Source organism: Mastigoproctus giganteus, chromosome 5, assembly GCF_048544385.1.
Source record: "Mastigoproctus giganteus isolate SK-2022 chromosome 5, ASM4854438v1, whole genome shotgun sequence".
NCBI lineage: Eukaryota > Metazoa > Arthropoda > Arachnida > Uropygi > Thelyphonidae > Mastigoproctus > Mastigoproctus giganteus.
This window is the reverse complement of record NC_143579.1, coordinates 122,593,784-122,612,753: the sequence shown is the minus strand read 5'-3', so window position 1 is coordinate 122,612,753 and position 18,970 is coordinate 122,593,784. Positions and strand designations below refer to the sequence as shown.

Sequence of the window (18,970 nt, the reverse complement as noted above, 5' to 3'; positions counted from 1 at the left end):
TGTGTATTGATTTTTCAACTCCAGTCTGAAGAACTCTATTTGATTTAATCTGCAGACAATTTTTGCACAACACTGATTTTATATGGGTGGAATTGATCTTGTAATAATTTTCTTTTACCACTTCTGTTTGAAATTTTAAGTACTGCATGCAGTTTGCTGTCTAACTGATGATCTGGACTATGAATTATTGCATCAGTAACTTTTTTTTTTTATGAAAACCCCAAACACGAGAGGTATTAGAACCTATAGTACTTAGTACTGTGCTTGGGTTGGAGGTCGAGAAGACGAAAGAAGATATTTGTTGACATTGGACTTCTGTAATCCTGTACTTTTCAGGAAATATGTATGAAGGAAGGTTGTTCCAGAAAACGGCAGTTGAATGAATAAATGAGGAAGATGAAAAGTTGGTTCTGTGAGTTTGAAGTTGGACAGTAAATGGATGTTGGCTGGTGGCGGCATGTGTTCGGACTGTTTTGAAAGAGAGAGTGGGAATTATAGAAGCCAATTCAGAAGAACAGTGCCCATGGAAGTATCTGTAGAAGAGGCATGTAGCAGAAACAGTACGTCTATGAGAAAGCAAGTGGAGAGACTCTGTTGAGATGAATCATTAATTAACCTAACTGCTCTCTTCTGAATGGAATCAAGAAGCCTGAAAGAGGTTTTGGGGGCACCACCCTAGATGTGGGAACAATATTCCATGGCAGGACGGATTTGTGATTTATACAGAGTGAGCAGCTGTTTGGAAGAAAAGTAATGCCTAGAGCAAGAGAGAAAACCAAGTTTTTTAGATGCAGAGGAAGCAATATTTGTAATGTGCCTGTGCCAAGAGAGATTAGAAGTCAGGGTAATCCCCAAAAGAGAAGGCACCTCCGTAGCCAGGTGGGAAGGAGCAGCAGTGCGCAACACACGCTTCTTGATTAGACTGGGGTTCGAGCCCGTCACCACCAAATACGGAGGATGCGGAAAGGTCAAGGAATGACCACCGCATATCCCGGAGCAGTATGGCCTTACTTGCTAATGCTCCTAAAAACCAACAAAACAAACAAACAACAAACAACCCCAAAAGAGATATATCAACTAGCCTATAAATCGGAGTGTCACCAAAGATAAGCATAGGAGCAGAAGAATCCTTTTTGCAAGATATAAGACAAGACTGAGTTTTATAAGGATTGAAATCAACTAAGTTGTCTTTGTTCCACTGGAGAATTACCTGGAGAACGGAATTTAAGGAATTGGTAGCGGATATTTGAGAAGTTGAAGCTGATTGAGCAGGGCAAGGTTTCTCAAAATGGAAAGTGGAATGCAATGTGCTATCATCGGCAAAACTATGTATAGGTTTTCCGGTCAATGGAAGAAGGTTATTAATATACAAGAGGAAAAGAGTTGGTGAAAGAACTGAACCTTGGGAGACACCAGCATTAGTGGGTAAGTTAGAAGACAGAGAGCCATCTACCATCACCCTCAGTGAGTGATCATAGAGAAAACATGATAACCAATTACAAAAAACAGTTGGCAAACCATTAGATGGAAGCTTGTTTAGAAGACCTTTATGCCAAATACGATCGAAAGCCTTTGAAATGTCAAGAGAAACTGCTTGTGTTTCACCTAACTTTTCGATTGAATGTGTTACTCATTTATGGACAAATTGGATTGATATGACGGAATCCATACTGGTGATCGTTGATCAGACGGAAGGTTTCTAGGTAGCTTAAGAGTCCGCGGTTAATTGATTTCTCCATTACTTTAGAAAGAGTAGAAGTAATTGCAATGGGATGATAATTGGATGGGAGGGATTTGTCATCCTTTTTAGGAACTGGCTGGATATGAGCAAATTTCCAAGCAGAAGGAAAAACACCTTTGGAATAAGAAAGTGAAAAAAAGGAGGCAAAGAACAGGAGTTAGTTCAGGAGCACAGGTTTTAAGAACAAGTCGCGAAATACAATCTGGACTTGGAGCTTTATTAGCATCAAGATTCGTCAAAATCCATCTGACGTCCTTTTGACGGAAGACCACAGAAGGCATTGAATGGAGCGTGCTAGGAATGGCGGGAGGTATTTTACCAAGATCATTAATACATGAGTTGGAAGAAAAATGGGATGCTAGCAGGTCAGCTTTATCCTTCTGGTTTTGACAGAGTTGGGAGCAGAAATGGGCAAAATTTGCGGCCAATAGCTTTGGCAAGAGACCAGAATGCTCGTCTATCATTAGGGCAAGAAGCAAGTTTTCTACTCTTAGTCTGTTGAAAATCGAGTTTGCACTGATTAATAACTGCTTTACAATTGTTGCGAGCTTTAGTGTAGGCAGAAAATGAAACTGAAGAATTGGAAACCAGAAACCAGCCAATTACAATATGCAACTTTCTTTTCCTGAACGGCCTTAGCCCTTTTATTGGAAAACCAAGGTTTAGATAAAGGACAAGATTTTAAAGTGGAGTGTGGGATAAAGGATTCCATTCCTACAAGAATAATTTCACTGACTCGATCTGAGCAAACATTGACATCAGAAGTTTTGAAACAGTAGTCCGACCAAGGCAAAGAAGAAAATGAATCTTGCAGATAATCCCATTTTTTCATTCTTGTAATGCCAAACAACATGATGTTGGGAATAGCCATGAGATAAAGGCTCCATTGGAGAAGAGACAATCACCAAGTTGTGATCTGAGGTGCCTGAAGGATCACTCACTTCGACCATGTACTTAGAAGAGTTGTTTTTGAAATAAAGATCAAGAGTGTTGACTGTATGGTTAGGATTGTCCAGTAGTCTTGTAGGTAAATGAAGAATCTGTGCAACATCATTAGTAATTGCAAAAGCCTCAGCATCTCGACCAGCTGGGTCGGTGTGACTAGAAAACGGAAGCCAGCTGGAGTTGTGAACATTAAAATCACCAAGACAAATTACCTCACTGTTAGGAAAGTTGGACTGGAGAAAGTCAAGTTGCAAAGAGAGGAAGTCGAGGAGCTCCAAGTGATTAGTGGAGTTGGGAGAACGGTAGAGACAACAGATGAATATAACAAAATGAGGTAGAGAGATTTTAAGCCAGAGAAGAATGCAAAGAGGAGATTCCAAATTACCAAGTCTCTGACAGAGAATATCAGAACGGACATATGCACAAGTACCACCTTTGAGGCAAAAGGAATCATACAACGAATAATTTGGGCAACTGAGATGAGCAGTAGTGAATCAACCCATGACTGAGATTCTGTCAGAAAAAGTACATGGGGTTTGGTAGACTGCAAGTGGAAATGGACATCATTGAGACCACGTATATTTGTGAAATTGACTAGGAAGTGTTTGGGAGGTTTAGATCTTTTCGCTGATAAGCTTACTCTATTAGTTTGAGAATTCGTGGTGTATTTCGATAGTAAAAAAAAGTGGGGGGGGGGAATGCTGTATGAAATAATGAAATTTTTGGATATGATGTACACACGATAAGAATATATCCAGATTCTTGACATAAAGTGGCCTTGACAATGCCCCCCGCATACACACTTCTCAGACTCCCTCCAGTCACTATCTGGCAGAGTAGAGGTAGCAAGATTATACACTAGCTGATCCGGAAGACTTCTAAACAGTTACCAATAGGTTCAGTTCGGTGTACTAACTAGCTGCCAGCCTGCGAACACCATTTTAGAGCTGTACTCTCGAACTGTAAGGAAGATTGGATCTCGCCATTATGTACATCATCCCATTGGATCACGCCATTATGTACATCTTCAGATTCTTACACTATTTCATCCCAAAGGATGAAATAGTGTAAGAATCTGAAGGTTAACACATCAAAAAGAATCTTGATCCAAAAGGACGGAGAACTCATTCCAATTAGCATTAGTTGAGGCATATGATGCAAGAAAGCAAGCTTATACAGCATCAGCCAAAAAAAAAAAAAAAAAACCCTTCCCATTTCACCCATCCATCCATTCATTCCAAATGTTTATCTAGTTCTGCCTTGAATTTATTTAAGCTATCAACTTCCACAACAACAGATGGAAGTCTGTTCCAGCAATCAACTACCCGCTGGCTAAAGGCAAACTTCTGCACATCTATTCTACAACTGTCTTTCCTCAATTTGAATCTATACCCCTTCAGATTCTTAATCTGAGCAAATGGAAGTATCCTGTCAGCATTGAGCCTGCTCAAACCATTCAAGGCCTTATACACCTCGATCAGATCACCTCACAGGTGTTTAGTCTCCAGATGATGCAGAACTTAACTCTTTCTTCGTAAGTGAACCCCCATTTGTTCCTTTCACCAATCTTATTGCCCTTCTCTATACTCATTCTAGCAACTCTACATCCTTCCTAAAATGAGGCCTCAAGACCTGTATACAGTACTCAAGGTGTGGCCTGACCATTGGCTTATACAAAGGGATAATCACCTTCTTGTCTTTGCTAGCAAAATTCCTATATATCATTGACAAAACTCCATGATCTGCTCTGGCAGCCCGTCTGCACCCTGCTCACAGAACTTCATATCTGACTGCACAATTACACCCAGGTCTTTTTCATTCTTCATCTCCCTGAGCGTAGTATCACAGTTGGTACGTTTACTACTATGTGCAGTACTTTGCATTTGTCAATATTAAACTTCAGTTGCCTCTTCTCTCAGCCCATCTGCCTAAATTTTCTAGATGCTATTGCAGTAGCATACTTTCTTTAGTGTAATTAACAACCCTGCCAACCTTTGTATCATCTGCAAACTTGGACATTACGCCTGATATGCCTAATACACAAAACAACAATGGCCGTAGCATCGAACCCTGGAGGACTCTGCTAATAACATTAATCTACAAAGAGCAGTGTCCATTGATTACCACTCTTTGTCTTCTCCCATTCATCCATCCCTTTATCCATAGCAACAATTTGCCTCCAATGCCACACTGTTCCAATTTGTACAGCAGTCTTCCACATGCAACAGTATCAAAAGCTTTCCTGAAATCCAAGTATATGATATCAAAATTATTTTTTGCATCCAGTTCCTTTGTGACCACATTGTGGTATCCAATCAAATTGGTCAGGCAAGACTTTCCCTTAACAAACCCATGCTGTGTCTGAGTTATTACTGTTGTCTTGTCTAGATGATCTTTTATCACCTCTTTAATCAGTGACTCCATTATTTCCCCTGGAACAGAAGTTAAACTAACAAGTCTATAATTATTTGTGTCACCCTTTGAACCCCCTTTGTGAATTGGAGATATAATTGCACATCTCCAGTCCATGGGGACCTCCCCTGACTCTAATGATGCTCTCATAATTATTACACATTATTATCCTCCACTTTGCTCTCAGTTATTATGAAATCACTTAGCTCCCTGTTAGTTGGATAAACTTCTAGCTTTCCCCTCCATGAATAATTGCCCATGTGTGAATGTAGATGCAAAGTACTCATTCGGTTTATCAGCTACTTTAGCAGGATCATCAATAGTCGAACCATCTATGTTAAGTGCACCAATCTGATTCATCCCCTTCCCTCTAGAGTTTACATAAGTAAAGAACTTTTTGCTGTCCTTTGCCAAAGATTTCTTGTAATCTGTCTGCACCTGCCTAACCTTCTTTGTGACTTGATTATAGACTAGCTTATATTTGCCATAGGCTTACGTGTCGCTTGATAATTCATATGCATCCCATGCATTATTCTTCTCTGCCACGAGTAATTCATCCGATATCCATTTAGGCCTAAACCTTGAACTGTATTCCTTAGTTGGTATGAAAAGCCTTGTAGCTTCAAAGATTAAGTCTCTGAAGGCTTCCCATTTAGAATTCACCATTGATAACATCATCAGTTGTTCCCACTGTATAGAATTTAAACTATCTGAGACATCTTTTACATCTAAAGATTTACTTAAAAATTTACATCTTTAAGTAAATCCTATATCAGTTCACTGTGATCACTGTCACCTAGTGGTTCCTTTATCTGCAAATTCCTAATGCATGAATAATCACTGCTGATAATTAGATCAAGGGTATTACTCCAATGGTTGCCCCTCGAACATGTTGCTGTAGTAAACAATCCTCCAATAAATCCACAAAAGTGTTTTACTGTCGTGCGAATGACCAAACCACAAGTTCCAGTCAATATCTGGAAAGTTAAAATCCCCCATTTACAAGATATTCTGATTTACTGACCCACTCTATTTATCTGCCCAAATTTTCATTGTACTCATTTGTGCCAGAATCACTTTCCCCTCTGCCTGCGGCTACCATTAGTCTTTTAGTCTGTGAATTGCCCCAATGTAGCAGTTTTCCAACCCATCTAACACTGACTTGATAACATCAGCAAATATCCTTGCACCCTGTCTATTTAAGTGTATCCTTTCCCTGTAGAAGCAGTCTCTTCCGTAAGAAAGCATAGACCACGCTGAAAAATTCTACCCCGTGAGTCTGGCACAGTTCATAATGTCATACTCATATTTATTAAATCAAAATCACCCCGGGGGCTCACATCTGGTGAGTATGGGCTTGGCAAACCCAGGGTCCTGAGCTGGATATCATCATTCTTCTCTTTCTTGGTGATTCCTCTCTCTCTCTCTCTCTCTCTCTCTCTCTCTCTCTCTCTCTCTCTCTCTCTCTCTCTCTCTCTCTCTCTCTCTCTCTCTCTCTCACACAGGGGGTAACTTGGGAAATTTTTTTTTTTTTTTTTTTTTTTTGGCTGGTGCAGCATAAGCCTCAGGCTTCCTTGTACCATATGGCCATTAATAATAATAATAATAATAATAAATTAACCTAGTACTGTTGGCTGTTTAAATTTTCATATTCATGCATTCATTCTAAATCCTATATGTTGCTACATATGCTGAAAGGTTTGGTATGTGATTTTTATATCATTTTATTGTATTTTAATTTACTTGTTTTATTGCTTTTATACAGTTTTATTTTTAAATATATAGTTATATTAAATACCTGTTTAGTTTTATGGAAAATTTTTGTTTTTATGATTCATTTAGTTGCTCATTAAAATCTTACACTCGATTATAATTGAGTGTGAGATTTTAATGCTGTGATGCTATAATTGAGTGTGAATTTTAATGCTGTGATGCTGTAATTGCTGTGAGATTCTAATGGATATCATATCACATATAGCTGTAGCTACAACTGTATGAATTGCAATAACCCTTGTCTCAGTATATCTCTCCCCCAAAATCTGATATACTCTTAAAGAACTTTGCAGTTGCAGACTACCTTTTGCTTATTGGGAAATTTTAACGGATGTCATTCCATATGAATAACAGGGAGCACATAATTTAACCTTAATTAGGCAGGTTCAGTTATTTGTTTACCCTGTTAAACACTGGTCTTCACACCTACATGCATATTTCTACAGGAAAAGTAAAATGATCATTTCACTATTCCCTCTTGAACACTAAACAACAATTTCATGAAATCAGAGCATCATATTACTTGAGAATTTTATAAGGCATACGGGTATATTTATTCTTTTAATATCTCTTTCAGGAAAAAAAATTATCCAATCTGATTACATAGATAGCACACCTAAATACATCTTAACCTGGCAGTGTTGGTAACCCTATTTGTAGCAAAAACAGTGGTGGGCACCTGACAGGTGCCCATTTTTTTTTTTTTTTTCTCATTTTGATTTATATATTTTTTAAAATTCTGATTGAACATGCCAGTATTTCATCCTTTCTTAATGGATTGCAATGCTTATTATATGAAACTAAGTTTTAGAAAATTTTTTTAGAAAATTTTTAAAAGCTTTAATTTAAAAAAAAACTAAAAAATATTAATTCTGCTGTAAATTACAAAACTATTTTGACATAAAAATAGAAGCATCAGTCTCTTATTCTGTTCCATTTACCAATGTAACGCACTGCTGGTGCATGAAATTTTAAACATGCCCATATATTTCTGCTTATTATGTACGTGCACTGGCATCAAAAAATTAGAAACCTTTATTCTGTATTTGATAGGTTCACCTTTTGCCCAAATTAAATGTCATGGCATGGATTCCACTAGGTGTCAGAGGGAGGTCCAGATTTGGTCATTCTTCTGTCAGGATATTTTTCAAATGCTGTATTGTGGTTGGTAGAGAATATGTGAAGTCAACCTGCCCTTTCCAACATATTCCAGATGTTGTCAGTTTGACTCAAATCTGGATTATTAGGCTGCCAGTATAGATGTTGGAAATCTTGAAAATGTTCCTCAAACCATTTAGATAGAATTTTTGTGTGGTGATAGTTATGCTGTTGCCATGAAAGAATCAATTACAGTACAGGTAAAAATGATACATTGCAGGATTGAAGTTGGTCCAGTATGACAGAAACATATTCATTGGAGGTAACACAATTTTCTAATGGTATGAGTGGACCCAATCCATATCAACACAACATACCCCTACCATGATAACACCTCCAGCTGCTTTGAGTGATGGACGTGAGACAGGCTGGATGCATAGCTTCATGCAGTTCACACTACATTTTTGCCCTGCCATTGCTGCAAAAAAGTGTAAATCAAGACTTATCAGAACCCATGATCTTTTTTCACTGTTTCACAGTCTAGTCTTGTCGTTGGGGACACCACTTCAGTTGAATCTTTTGATTTTTTACAGAGAGAAGTGACTATTGTATAGCACACAATTACCAAATCCGATTTTTCAGTTCCTGTTACATAGTTCAGTTGGAGTTGGATCTTTCTTTGTCTAAATTATATTTTTTGGTAATTTTCGGCACACTGGACTTCTTCTGACTCACAATTTGCTTTTAATTCTCACAGTCTCATTCTTGGAATATTGATTTTCTGCCACTTTTCTTCCTTTTGCAGATGCATCTGTCTTTCATTCTCCATTGTATACTTTTGAGACGGTTGCTTTCCTCACACACTAGTGATATCTGTTGTTTTCTCATTTGTGGCTCTTGATAAACATTTTCCAAAATAACACTATAAATTATAACCATCACTTGCCTGCTCTGTTACCGGATTGATAAAAAGCCCCAGGAAAAAAGTACAGTATTTATCAAGGAACTTATGATACCATATGTTTAATTATATAATTATCTGTTGATGCCAACTGCAAAAGGTTTCTATTTTTTGGAAAGTAAGTGCATATAAATATTATTAAAAAAATTAAATATATTATATATATTTGATACTGTTAGTTACTTTCATTTTGAGGTTTATTTCAAAATTTATTTTAAATTTGGCACCCTTCTCAGCATGCTAAATTTGAAACTACTCACGTTGCTTTCCATAGAGTCATTTGGAAAGAATATTAGGTGTCATGTTATTGTCTTTACTCTGTGTAAACAATAATAAATTTTTCAAAAACCAACTAAGGTAAGACATGTTTATTGAACTAGTGGGAGACGGAAAACAAGTAAATTGAAACGTACAGGCGTATGCACTATTTCTGTGTGAAAACTGTAAGAAAATCCCATCAGAAACAAATGCAATAAAAGTTTGATTATATTTAAGAAGACAGAAAATTTGAATCATTGATTAATAGTTAATATTATTTTCAAGGGACACCTGTTGTGTGTGCCACCATCACCACAACAGGTGTCCCTTGGTTAAAATCAAGGTATTAGCCTCACTATCACTACCTTAATTTTCTTAATCTTCACCTCAGTTCAGTTTTCTCAAGTTCTTTTGTTCACCTTACTCCTCCTAGATGGGGGGAAGTGTGTGTGCGCGCTGATTTCTTACCAGCGTAGGAAATCCTCATGGCCAGTTCTGTTCACTATAACATACACTGGGAGGGGATTGAAATGAGGTTTATAACTGTTTCAGTATTAGTGGGTTTATGGTATATGGTGATACAGTCTACTTTCTTCACAAACACATCCAAGAAAGGTACTGTGTTCTTTCTTTATTTCTTTAATTTCAAGTATGAAACTAATATTTTGGTGTATGTTATGTAGGAGTAGAATTAGGCATAGGATTTAAGGTCTGCTATGAGGACCTGAGCTGGAGGGGGATGGCAAGCTGGTTGACCTTGGCTAGCTTTGGCATCTGTTAGAACAGCAGTTCCCAACCTTTTTTGACTCGCAAACCCCTTTCAACATAATATTTTTATCACAAACCACTAAGCTCTCTGAAATTGTATAATAGTGCTGAATTTTTATTATAAAATATTTCCAGCACTATTGTTTCTATAAGTGATATTGCATAATAATACTGTATAAGGAATTGTGGGAGATGTGGTTTCTTTCAGTGGCAATTCTTTACTTTATAATTAATTTTATTTTACTTTGTTCTATCTTTGCTTATTATTAGTTATAATTTTTATAACCCTTCCACAGCCGAATGGTGCAGTACATATTGGCACATTCACACCTAATCCCCCACTAACATCCTGTCATGTATGCTTGCTATGTAAGGGCACATGACTCAAACCACAACTAAATATAAAATTTGAACTGAACTGCAAAAATTAATATTAAACTATTTTGTAGTTTATAAAAAATGTGTCTGTGTAAATCTAAGCAGGCACCCTTACTGAATTTTTAGTGCAAACCCCTTGGAACACTCTTGTGAACCCTCAGGGGTTCGCAAACCACCATTTGGGAACCGCTGTGTTAGAGGTTCCCAACTCTAACACAGCGGTTCCCAACTGGTGGGGAACCGCTGTGTTAGAGGGATACTAGTTAACACTGATTCCATATCAAAGCTTACTAATATACCCTCATTTTGTATGGAAGTTTGCTCAAATGCCTAGAGTTTTTTTTAGAGAGTGGGGGTTGAGGTGATAATTTTTGGATAGGGGAGCTGCTAGACATTTGGCAAGGGCCGTCCAGGGTACCACTGACAGTGGGGCAGACTGGAAGCCCATGCTTGTGATCCTTCATGCATCCAAAAAAAAGGAAAAAAAAGTGGGTGTTTCAGAGTTGTTGAAATTGATATGCTTAATGGTGGTTTGGTCTGCTGCACTGTACTGTGAAGGGTATTCAGGAAGTGGTCCTTCTCCTTCAGGGTTGGGATTGTCATCATTCAACGACCTCTGAGCTTCTGGAAAAGGGAAAATGATTAACCTAGTATAAAAAAGATGTGGCAAGAGGGAGTCGACATAATTCACATGGATGCAGTCCTTCCTCTGCCGCTTGTCGATTAAAGATCCTTCCTCAAGAGATTATTAGCCAGTTTTTTGACTTATACCAAGATACATTCACTTGTGTCATTGCTTGGGTGGTTGGGGGGATCAGCATATATTGTCAGGGTACTTTTTCTAACACGAAGTGTGTAACAATAAAAATTCATTTACTATTTACAAAATTTCTATTAAAAAAAAAAATAAATAATATATATATAAAAAACTATATTTTAGTTAATTATAATACCAACTAGATAAATTGGACAAAAGTATTAGGGGTGAAAACTATAATCATTAGCTCAAAGTTCCAAATTCAAATAACCCAAGTTGGACTTTTTCGTTGTACCCTATAAATAAACACATAAAATAAAATAATAAAATGACATGAAATAGTAAAAGTAAAATAATAATATAGCTAATTATAGATATATGGTTACATTGAATGGAACGTTAACAAGGGCTAGCTCCAATTTGGCACTTTGAGCTAATGGTTATAGTTTTCACCCCAAATACTTTTGTCCGATTTATCTAGTTGGTATTATAATTAACTAAAATATAGTTTTATATATATATATATATATTTTTTTTTTTTATTTTTTTATTTTTTTTTTAATAGAAACTCTGCAACTCTTTCCCTTTCTTTTTCTATTTCTTATATTCTTTTACATAACTTCATATTTAGATAATATATATAAAACTATATATATGAGGTATTTTATATGTTGACCGGCTGACCAGGCTAGCCGGGTGGGTAAAGTGCCTGCCTGGCAACCCAAAGGTTGTGGGTTCGAATCCCACTTCGGGCTTGGATCAAAGTACTGCAAAAACCTTGGGAGGTGCATTATGGCCACAGAAGCCAATGCGCCAACAACTACCAAAAAAAAAAATATGTTGACCTGATATATATAGAATTTATGGTCTAGTGCAATTGCAGTATATACACTCCATAATGGGAAGTCTGGGAATGAGATTATAAGTGTGAAGATGTACACACTTCTTGAGCTCCTGCAAACGATGTTTTTCTTACACATTTTGTCGTATTTTTGATTAACTAACATGTTAATTTGTGATTTATGAATAGATTAAATAGGCTTAGTAGCATTTGTTAGTTAGTGATTTTGTAAGTTACGACTCGCTACTCATACTGCTATTGTATTGGAGTTTTGGGTACGAATATGTAGCACGTAACCAGTAGTGCATTAGATTAGTAGGGTTTTAATTGTAATGCTCACCATACAATGAACCATGATGTCAAAGACATCAGCATGAGACTATTAATATCACGAGAGCACCTTGGTAGAAAGCGGATAGGGAATTAAATAAAAATAATAATGTAGGGAGGAATTGTTGCGTAACTGTAATATAAAGTATAGTTGCTTGGAACATAGTCAGTAATGAATAAATGAGTTAAAGGTTTGAACAAAAATATTTAAGTAATTCAGTGAGTTATACTTTTGTCAAATAGGAAATTGGTGTTGATATTTGAAGTTTTGTTTGTAGTGTAAGTTTATATGTCAACACTACAAGTGAGTGTATTGTGTTTTCCTAATAGTACACATAATGGGCGTATGACTATATATTTATTTAAATGTGAAGGTCAACTCAAAGGCTCTCGATCGTGTTTGGCATAAAGGTCTTCTAAACAAGCTTCCATCTTAGGGTTTGATAACTGTTTTTAGTAATTGGTTATCCAGTTTTCTCTGTGATCGCTCACTGAGGGTGATGGTAGATGGCTCTCTGTCTTCTAACTTCTCCACTAATGCCGTTGTCCCCCAAGGTTCAGTTCTTTCCCCCACTCTTTTCCTCTTGTATATTAATGACCTTCTTCCATTGACTGGAAATCCTATCCATAGTTTTGCCGATGATAGCACATTGCATTCCACTTTCCATTTTGAGAAACCTTGTCCTGCTCAATCAGCTTCAATTTCTCAAAATTCTGCTGGATGGGGCAATGCAGTCCAGTCAAGTTTTGAGATTGCCTTCTGAGTTCTTAAACTTGTGAAGATCTAAACAATGTTTTTTGTTTAATTTCGTGTTATTTCTTTCTTTGCCGATGGATAGCTCAATTACCAGTTGCCTGTTTGTGGTTTGTTATTTCTTATGAATAATGCCATTGGCACATTGCAACATCTGCTTAGCTTAGTGACTAACAGCACTTCTGTTGACACTACAGCTTCTATTGATGTTCTTTAGTTGCTTGTGAACGTTCCCTCTTCTGATTTATTTTTTGCTACAAACTCAGTCAGGCTCTTTGTTTTCAGTGCAACTCACTATAGATATCACATACAGTGCTATATCTAACCAATAATACATACAGTGTTTTCTATCAAATGTTTCACAAATTGGTAGAACGTTGAGTTCTACTGGGTTAAAATTTTAAAAATATGTTTAAATGACTGATTTAAAAAAAAAAAAAAAAAGCATTGTGTTGCTTTCTGGGCAACTGTTAACAGTTGGATGAATGGAGTTTAACTTATTTTGGATAATAAAAATTATGCTGTGTTCATGTCAATAATTAAAAAAATTTGAGAATTTTCAAACCAGCAGAATTTTTCATGAAAGTTTTTCTGGCTTGTGGAATCTGCCCACATATAAAAATATCCTCCATGTAAAATAACCTTGTATCTAGAATACTAAAACAAGCATTACTTATAGGTATTAAATGAACTTCAAAAAACATATTTTAATTAGTAATAATTTTTATCTGTTTGAAGTTCTTGGACTTGATATTCAGGATGATATGGGAAGGCATGAAGTAGGATTTGTTGAAAACATTGTAAAAGTTCCACTGGATTCTGGTGATATTGGCTGTCGCTTTGAAGGAAAGTTTTATGTAAATAAGGTAAGAACCATAATTTTTGTGATTTACTTAATCTTATAATTAAAGTTGCACAGCATAGAATAACAACAGGATGCAGTTGAATAGGTGGTACAGTAGAACTGTGGATATTCACATTAAAGAGGGTGTGGGGGGCAATTTATAATCCAGATGAATCATAAAATTGTTTATATCTTGAAATTTTAATTTTACTTACTTTGGCTAGGAGAATTGGAAAATAAGGTTTGTTTTCAAACATATACAAAATCTATTTGAAACTTAGTGTTCTCATTGTTGTAAAGAATTAGGTGGAAATTTCATTGTTGAATAAAAAACAGTAAATGAAAAAAAAAAAAAAGAAAATAATGAAAAATTAAAAATCAGTGATGAAAAAGTAAATAAATGAAATTAAATAAATGACAATAAGGTAATTTTAAATCTGGAAGGGGGATAAATTTTTTTTTTTTTTTTTTTTTAACAGTGGGTGTGGGGGAGAAGAAATATGCATTGAGGGCTCCTCCTGTGTACCTATTTAGGGTGAGAACAGAGAAGGGACTTTTTAGTATTCAGGCTGGACACTGTTTTGTCTTGTCTTGAGGTAGTGTTTCTATCTTCTGGATCTGTGTAGTGTGGACTTAGTGGAGGTCTAGGTCTAAGTCTGTCTTTTTGAATTATGATTAGCTAGGTTCTGGTTTCCTTTGATAGATAGCAGTTTATTGCTTTGCTATTGCTCTTATTGATCTCCAACCTTCCATGGTGAGTTATGTTGGGGTACTTCCAGTTCCTGTGGGCATAAACAGTCTGTTATTGATTTGTGTTGAGTTTATGGTTGACAGAAGTTCTCTGTGTCATTGGAGCTTCATAGAGTGTTGCCAAAATGTGCTAACTGTGGGGAGGGTAGGGGCTCGTGACTGTTGCAGTTTCGGGTTTGTTTCTATCTGGGTTGTGCTGGATAATGCAGAATCCTTTAAAATCCTTCCTCTGTTATTAGTATTTAGCTACAAAATATTGTAAGGAAGCAAACTTGTATGGAAAAAACGAAACAAAAAACCCACCTTAACATGTTTGTTCAATCATTCCAATAATAGTCAGAAGCCCATTTCAACAATCAGTCACGCTGACTGAAAGAAAATTTCATCACATCTATTCCGCACCGTCCTTTTTTCAATTTAATTTTGTGATCCTTCACAAGTAAACCAAATCCCATCAGTTTATTTAATTCATTTAAATCTTTAAATACTTCAATCAAGTCACCTTGTAGATGCCTAGTTTCCAGATGCTGCAATTTACAGAACTCAAATCTTTCTTGGTAATTGTACCCATATATGCCTTGACAAATCTTGTTGATCTTCTCTACACCTGTTCCAACATTTCTACATTGTTCTTCAGATGAGGCTACAACCCTTTTATGCAATATTCAGGATGTGGTCTAACCATTGCCTTCAACAAAAATGTTGTTTAAGGGAATGGTTTGGATAATTAACTGTTTATTTCATTGTCCCTGCAAGAAAAATTCATATACAGGTAGTTCTCGACTTTATGAGTTGAGAACTACTTGTAATTACTTGTAAAGCGGGAATTTATTTCCCATAGACATAAGGTTAAAAATAGGGATTATTCTCAACAATGAAATTAGTTTATGTTTAAACAATGATTGATTTAGTGAAAGAAATGAAAACGTATCCTGTAAAATCAAGCAAATTATAATAATAGAGAAATTATTTATGACTTATACAAACGTTAAAGAATGTTTATGCTTCATCATCATCGACTAAATGCACACTCGTTGATCACTCATTATTGGCTTGGCACTCATTGGTTTGTTGCACAAGGAATCGTCTTCTTCAGAAATGTTTCAAGAGACATTTGTTTCCAAGATAATCTTCTCTTTTAATTATAAATTTCACGATTGCATTCATAAGCATTTTGCACACACAAATTGCAACTAACACGATTTGTGTGGAGTACACAAGTTTACGAAGCTTAAAAAAAAAGGAACGAAGAGAAGATTCTGAAAATTTATTTATGTTTTTTATACAATTGAAGATTTCAGTAAATGGCAAACACATTTCACCATAATAACGTAAAAACCCACACAATTCCAGCTGTCGGTATTTTCGCAAATGCAAGAAGACCGAGTTTACTACCCGTTTATGGTTGCTTGCAGTAACAGAAAAGCCCAATAAACCAGAAAGTTCAAATTGTTTTTATTGTTTTATGGTCTTGACCTCCAGAAATGTGCTTTAGAAAGGTGTTTAAAATTGATTCTTATAATGGAACATATGATAACGATGAAAGTGTAGTGCATTTTAATGATTTGATTTGGTAGCTAATACAATTTACAAGCCACTTTCACGACCTTTTAGATGGTCTTAAGGTCACGCTCGTAACCTTAAAAATGACATTTTAGAGAGATAAATAGCTTAGTTATACAGCGAAAATTTCAACTTCCAAGATCTTGAAACAAATTACCACAAAACAATGTGTTATTGGGTTCACATTACGATATTTTAACGATAAGACGATGTCTCTGGAACTAATTAATATCGTAAAGTGGGGTACACTGTATTGTATAGCTATGCACGTGGTTTGGAATGTGGTATTTATGAATGTTTAACATTCATTTTTTGCAATTACTGTTTATATTTTCGATTATTGTTGATATTTGATACTTGCAAAAAAACCTCATAAACCCGGGAACTCGTAAAGCGAGAACTGCCTGTATATCATTGACTGAACTAGATGAGTTGTAAGAGCAACTTGTCAGATCTTATAGCCCACTTAATTTCATTGTACAGTCCACTTCATTGTACTGTACAAATACCCCTAAATCTTTTCATGCTCCATTACCTTGAGTTTGATACCACTGAAATGTTAGTTATTCTGGGATTACCTAAAAGAACATAGCATTTTGTATGTTATTCTATGTAATCCAAAAATTTATCAATCTTAAACCTTAATTTTCATTTTTCAGCCTATGTGCCTAATGTATCTAGTTCTTGTTGGAGAAGCATGCCTGATTATTGTTGTTAATGGTCACCTTTGTATAATCAGCACATTTAGATATTGTTTTCATTTTATTTTTTTTATGAAAACCCCAAGAATGAGAGGTAATATGACCTATAGTACTTAGTACCGTGCATGTGTTGAAGGTTGAGTAGATGGAAGAAGATACTTGATGACATTATACTTGAACGTCTGTAGATTGCAATTTTCAGGAAATATGTATGAAGTGAAATTGTTCCAGAAAGCGGATGTCGAAGGAATAAATGAGAAAGAAGAAAAGTCAATTCTGTGAGTTTGCGGTACAAAGATGCTGAACAAGTAAATACATGGTGGAACAAGTAAATACATGGGCTGTGTTAGGGTAATTAAGCGTAGGAACAGGTGCATGTACACCAATGCTAGGAGTATAGTTAATAAATTTGATGAGCTTGAAGTGCTAGTCAAGACATTAAAGGCAAATATTGTTTGCGGTACAAAGATGCTGACTGGTTGTGGCGTATGTTTGGGCTGGTTTGGAAGAGAGAGAGAGAGAGAGAGGGAGAGAGAGAGAGAGAGAGAGAGAGAGAGAGAGAGAGAGAGAGAGAGAGAGAGAGAGAGAGAGAGAGAGAGTGGGAATTATAGAAGCCAAATCAGAAGAACACTACCCATAGAAGTATCTATAGAAAAGGCATGTAGCAGAAAGAGAATGTCTATGAGACAGAGAATGGAGAAACTTTGTTATAGACAGGTCATTAATTAACTTAACTGCTCTATTTTTGAATGGAATCTAGAAGTCCGAGAGAGGTTTTGTGAGGCACGGGCCCAGATGCGGTAACAGTGAGCAAATATTCTTTGCAAGAATATTTGCTGAAGCTATCGAGGCAGTGTTAGGTGGGTCAGAAAACTGCTAGCTTGGGGGGATACACAGACTAAAAGTTTAACAGTTAGAAGCAAACACGATTCTTGCACTGCTTCTATTAGAATGTGCAGCAGCCTGGAAAGCAAGGTAAGGGAGATTTCCAGGACTGCTGAGAGTCATAGTGGAACAAGTAAATACATGGGCTGTGTTAGGGTAACTAAGCGTAGGAACAGGTGCATGTACACCAATGCTAGGAGTATAGTTAATAAATTTGATGAGCTTGAAGTGCTAGTCAAGACATTAAAGGCAAATATTGTTGGGATATCAGAGACGTGGTGTCACACAGATATAAGCAGTGCAGAATTGGAATTTGGGGAGTATAATGTGCACAGAAAGGATAGACAGGACAGGAAGGGAGGGAGGTTATGCTGTTAGTTAAGAAACACATAAAATCTAAGGAAGTGCATCCATTGATGTTGGTGGACAATGCAATGTTGAGTCAGTTTGGTGTGACATAAGCACTGGGAAAGGAAAAATGAGAGTAGGTGTGTATTATAGGCCTAATGAATCTGATGAGTATAATGAACAGTTGTGCAGAGAATTAGAGTGGACCAGTAAATCAGAATGTCTTATAATTGGCGGATTTTAACTTTCCAGATATTGACTTGAACTTAGCATTAGCATTAGCATTAGTAGAGGCATTTGATGCAAGAAAGCAAGCTTATGCAGCATCAGCCAAAAAAAAAAAAAAAAAAAAAAAAAAAAAAAAAAAGTAACATAAATAAATAAAAATAACCACTTCCACTTCACCCCTCTGTTCGTTCGAAATACCTGTCCAGCTGAGCCTTAAACTTATTTAGGCTATCAACTTCCACGACAAGGGATGGAAGTCTGTTCCACCCACCAACCACCCGCTGGCTAAAGGCAAATTTCCGCACATCTATCCTACATCTGTCTTTCCTCAATTTGAATTTATGCCCTCTCAGGTGATTTTTCTGAGCTAGAGGAAGAATCCCATCAGCATTGAGCATGCTCAAACCATTCAAGGCTTTGTACACCTCTATCAGATCACCCCGCTGGTACCTAGTTTCCAGACACTGTAATTTGCAAAACTTAAGCCTTTCTTCGTAAGAGAACCCCTTTGTCCCATTCACCAATCTAGTTGCCCTTCTCTGTACTCGTTCCAGCAGCTCTACATCCTTCCTGAAATGAGGCCTCCAGGCCTGTATACAGTACTCTAGGTGTGGCCTGACCATTGCCTTATACAA

At 36.5% G+C, this 18,970-nt stretch overlaps 1 protein-coding gene across 2 annotated transcripts in view; it reads left to right on the top strand.

The window, feature by feature from the left end:
* Positions 1–18,970, top strand: part of LOC150085673 (endoplasmic reticulum-Golgi intermediate compartment protein 1-like) — a 285,607-nt gene that overhangs the window by 108,491 nt on the left and 158,146 nt on the right. For both annotated transcript variants that reach the window (XM_090374181.1, XM_090374180.1), the window contains exon 4: positions 13,755–13,882. In XM_090374181.1, coding sequence (XP_090230307.1) covers positions 13,755–13,882 — 128 coding nt within the window. The remainder of the gene's footprint in view (positions 1–13,754; positions 13,883–18,970) is intronic.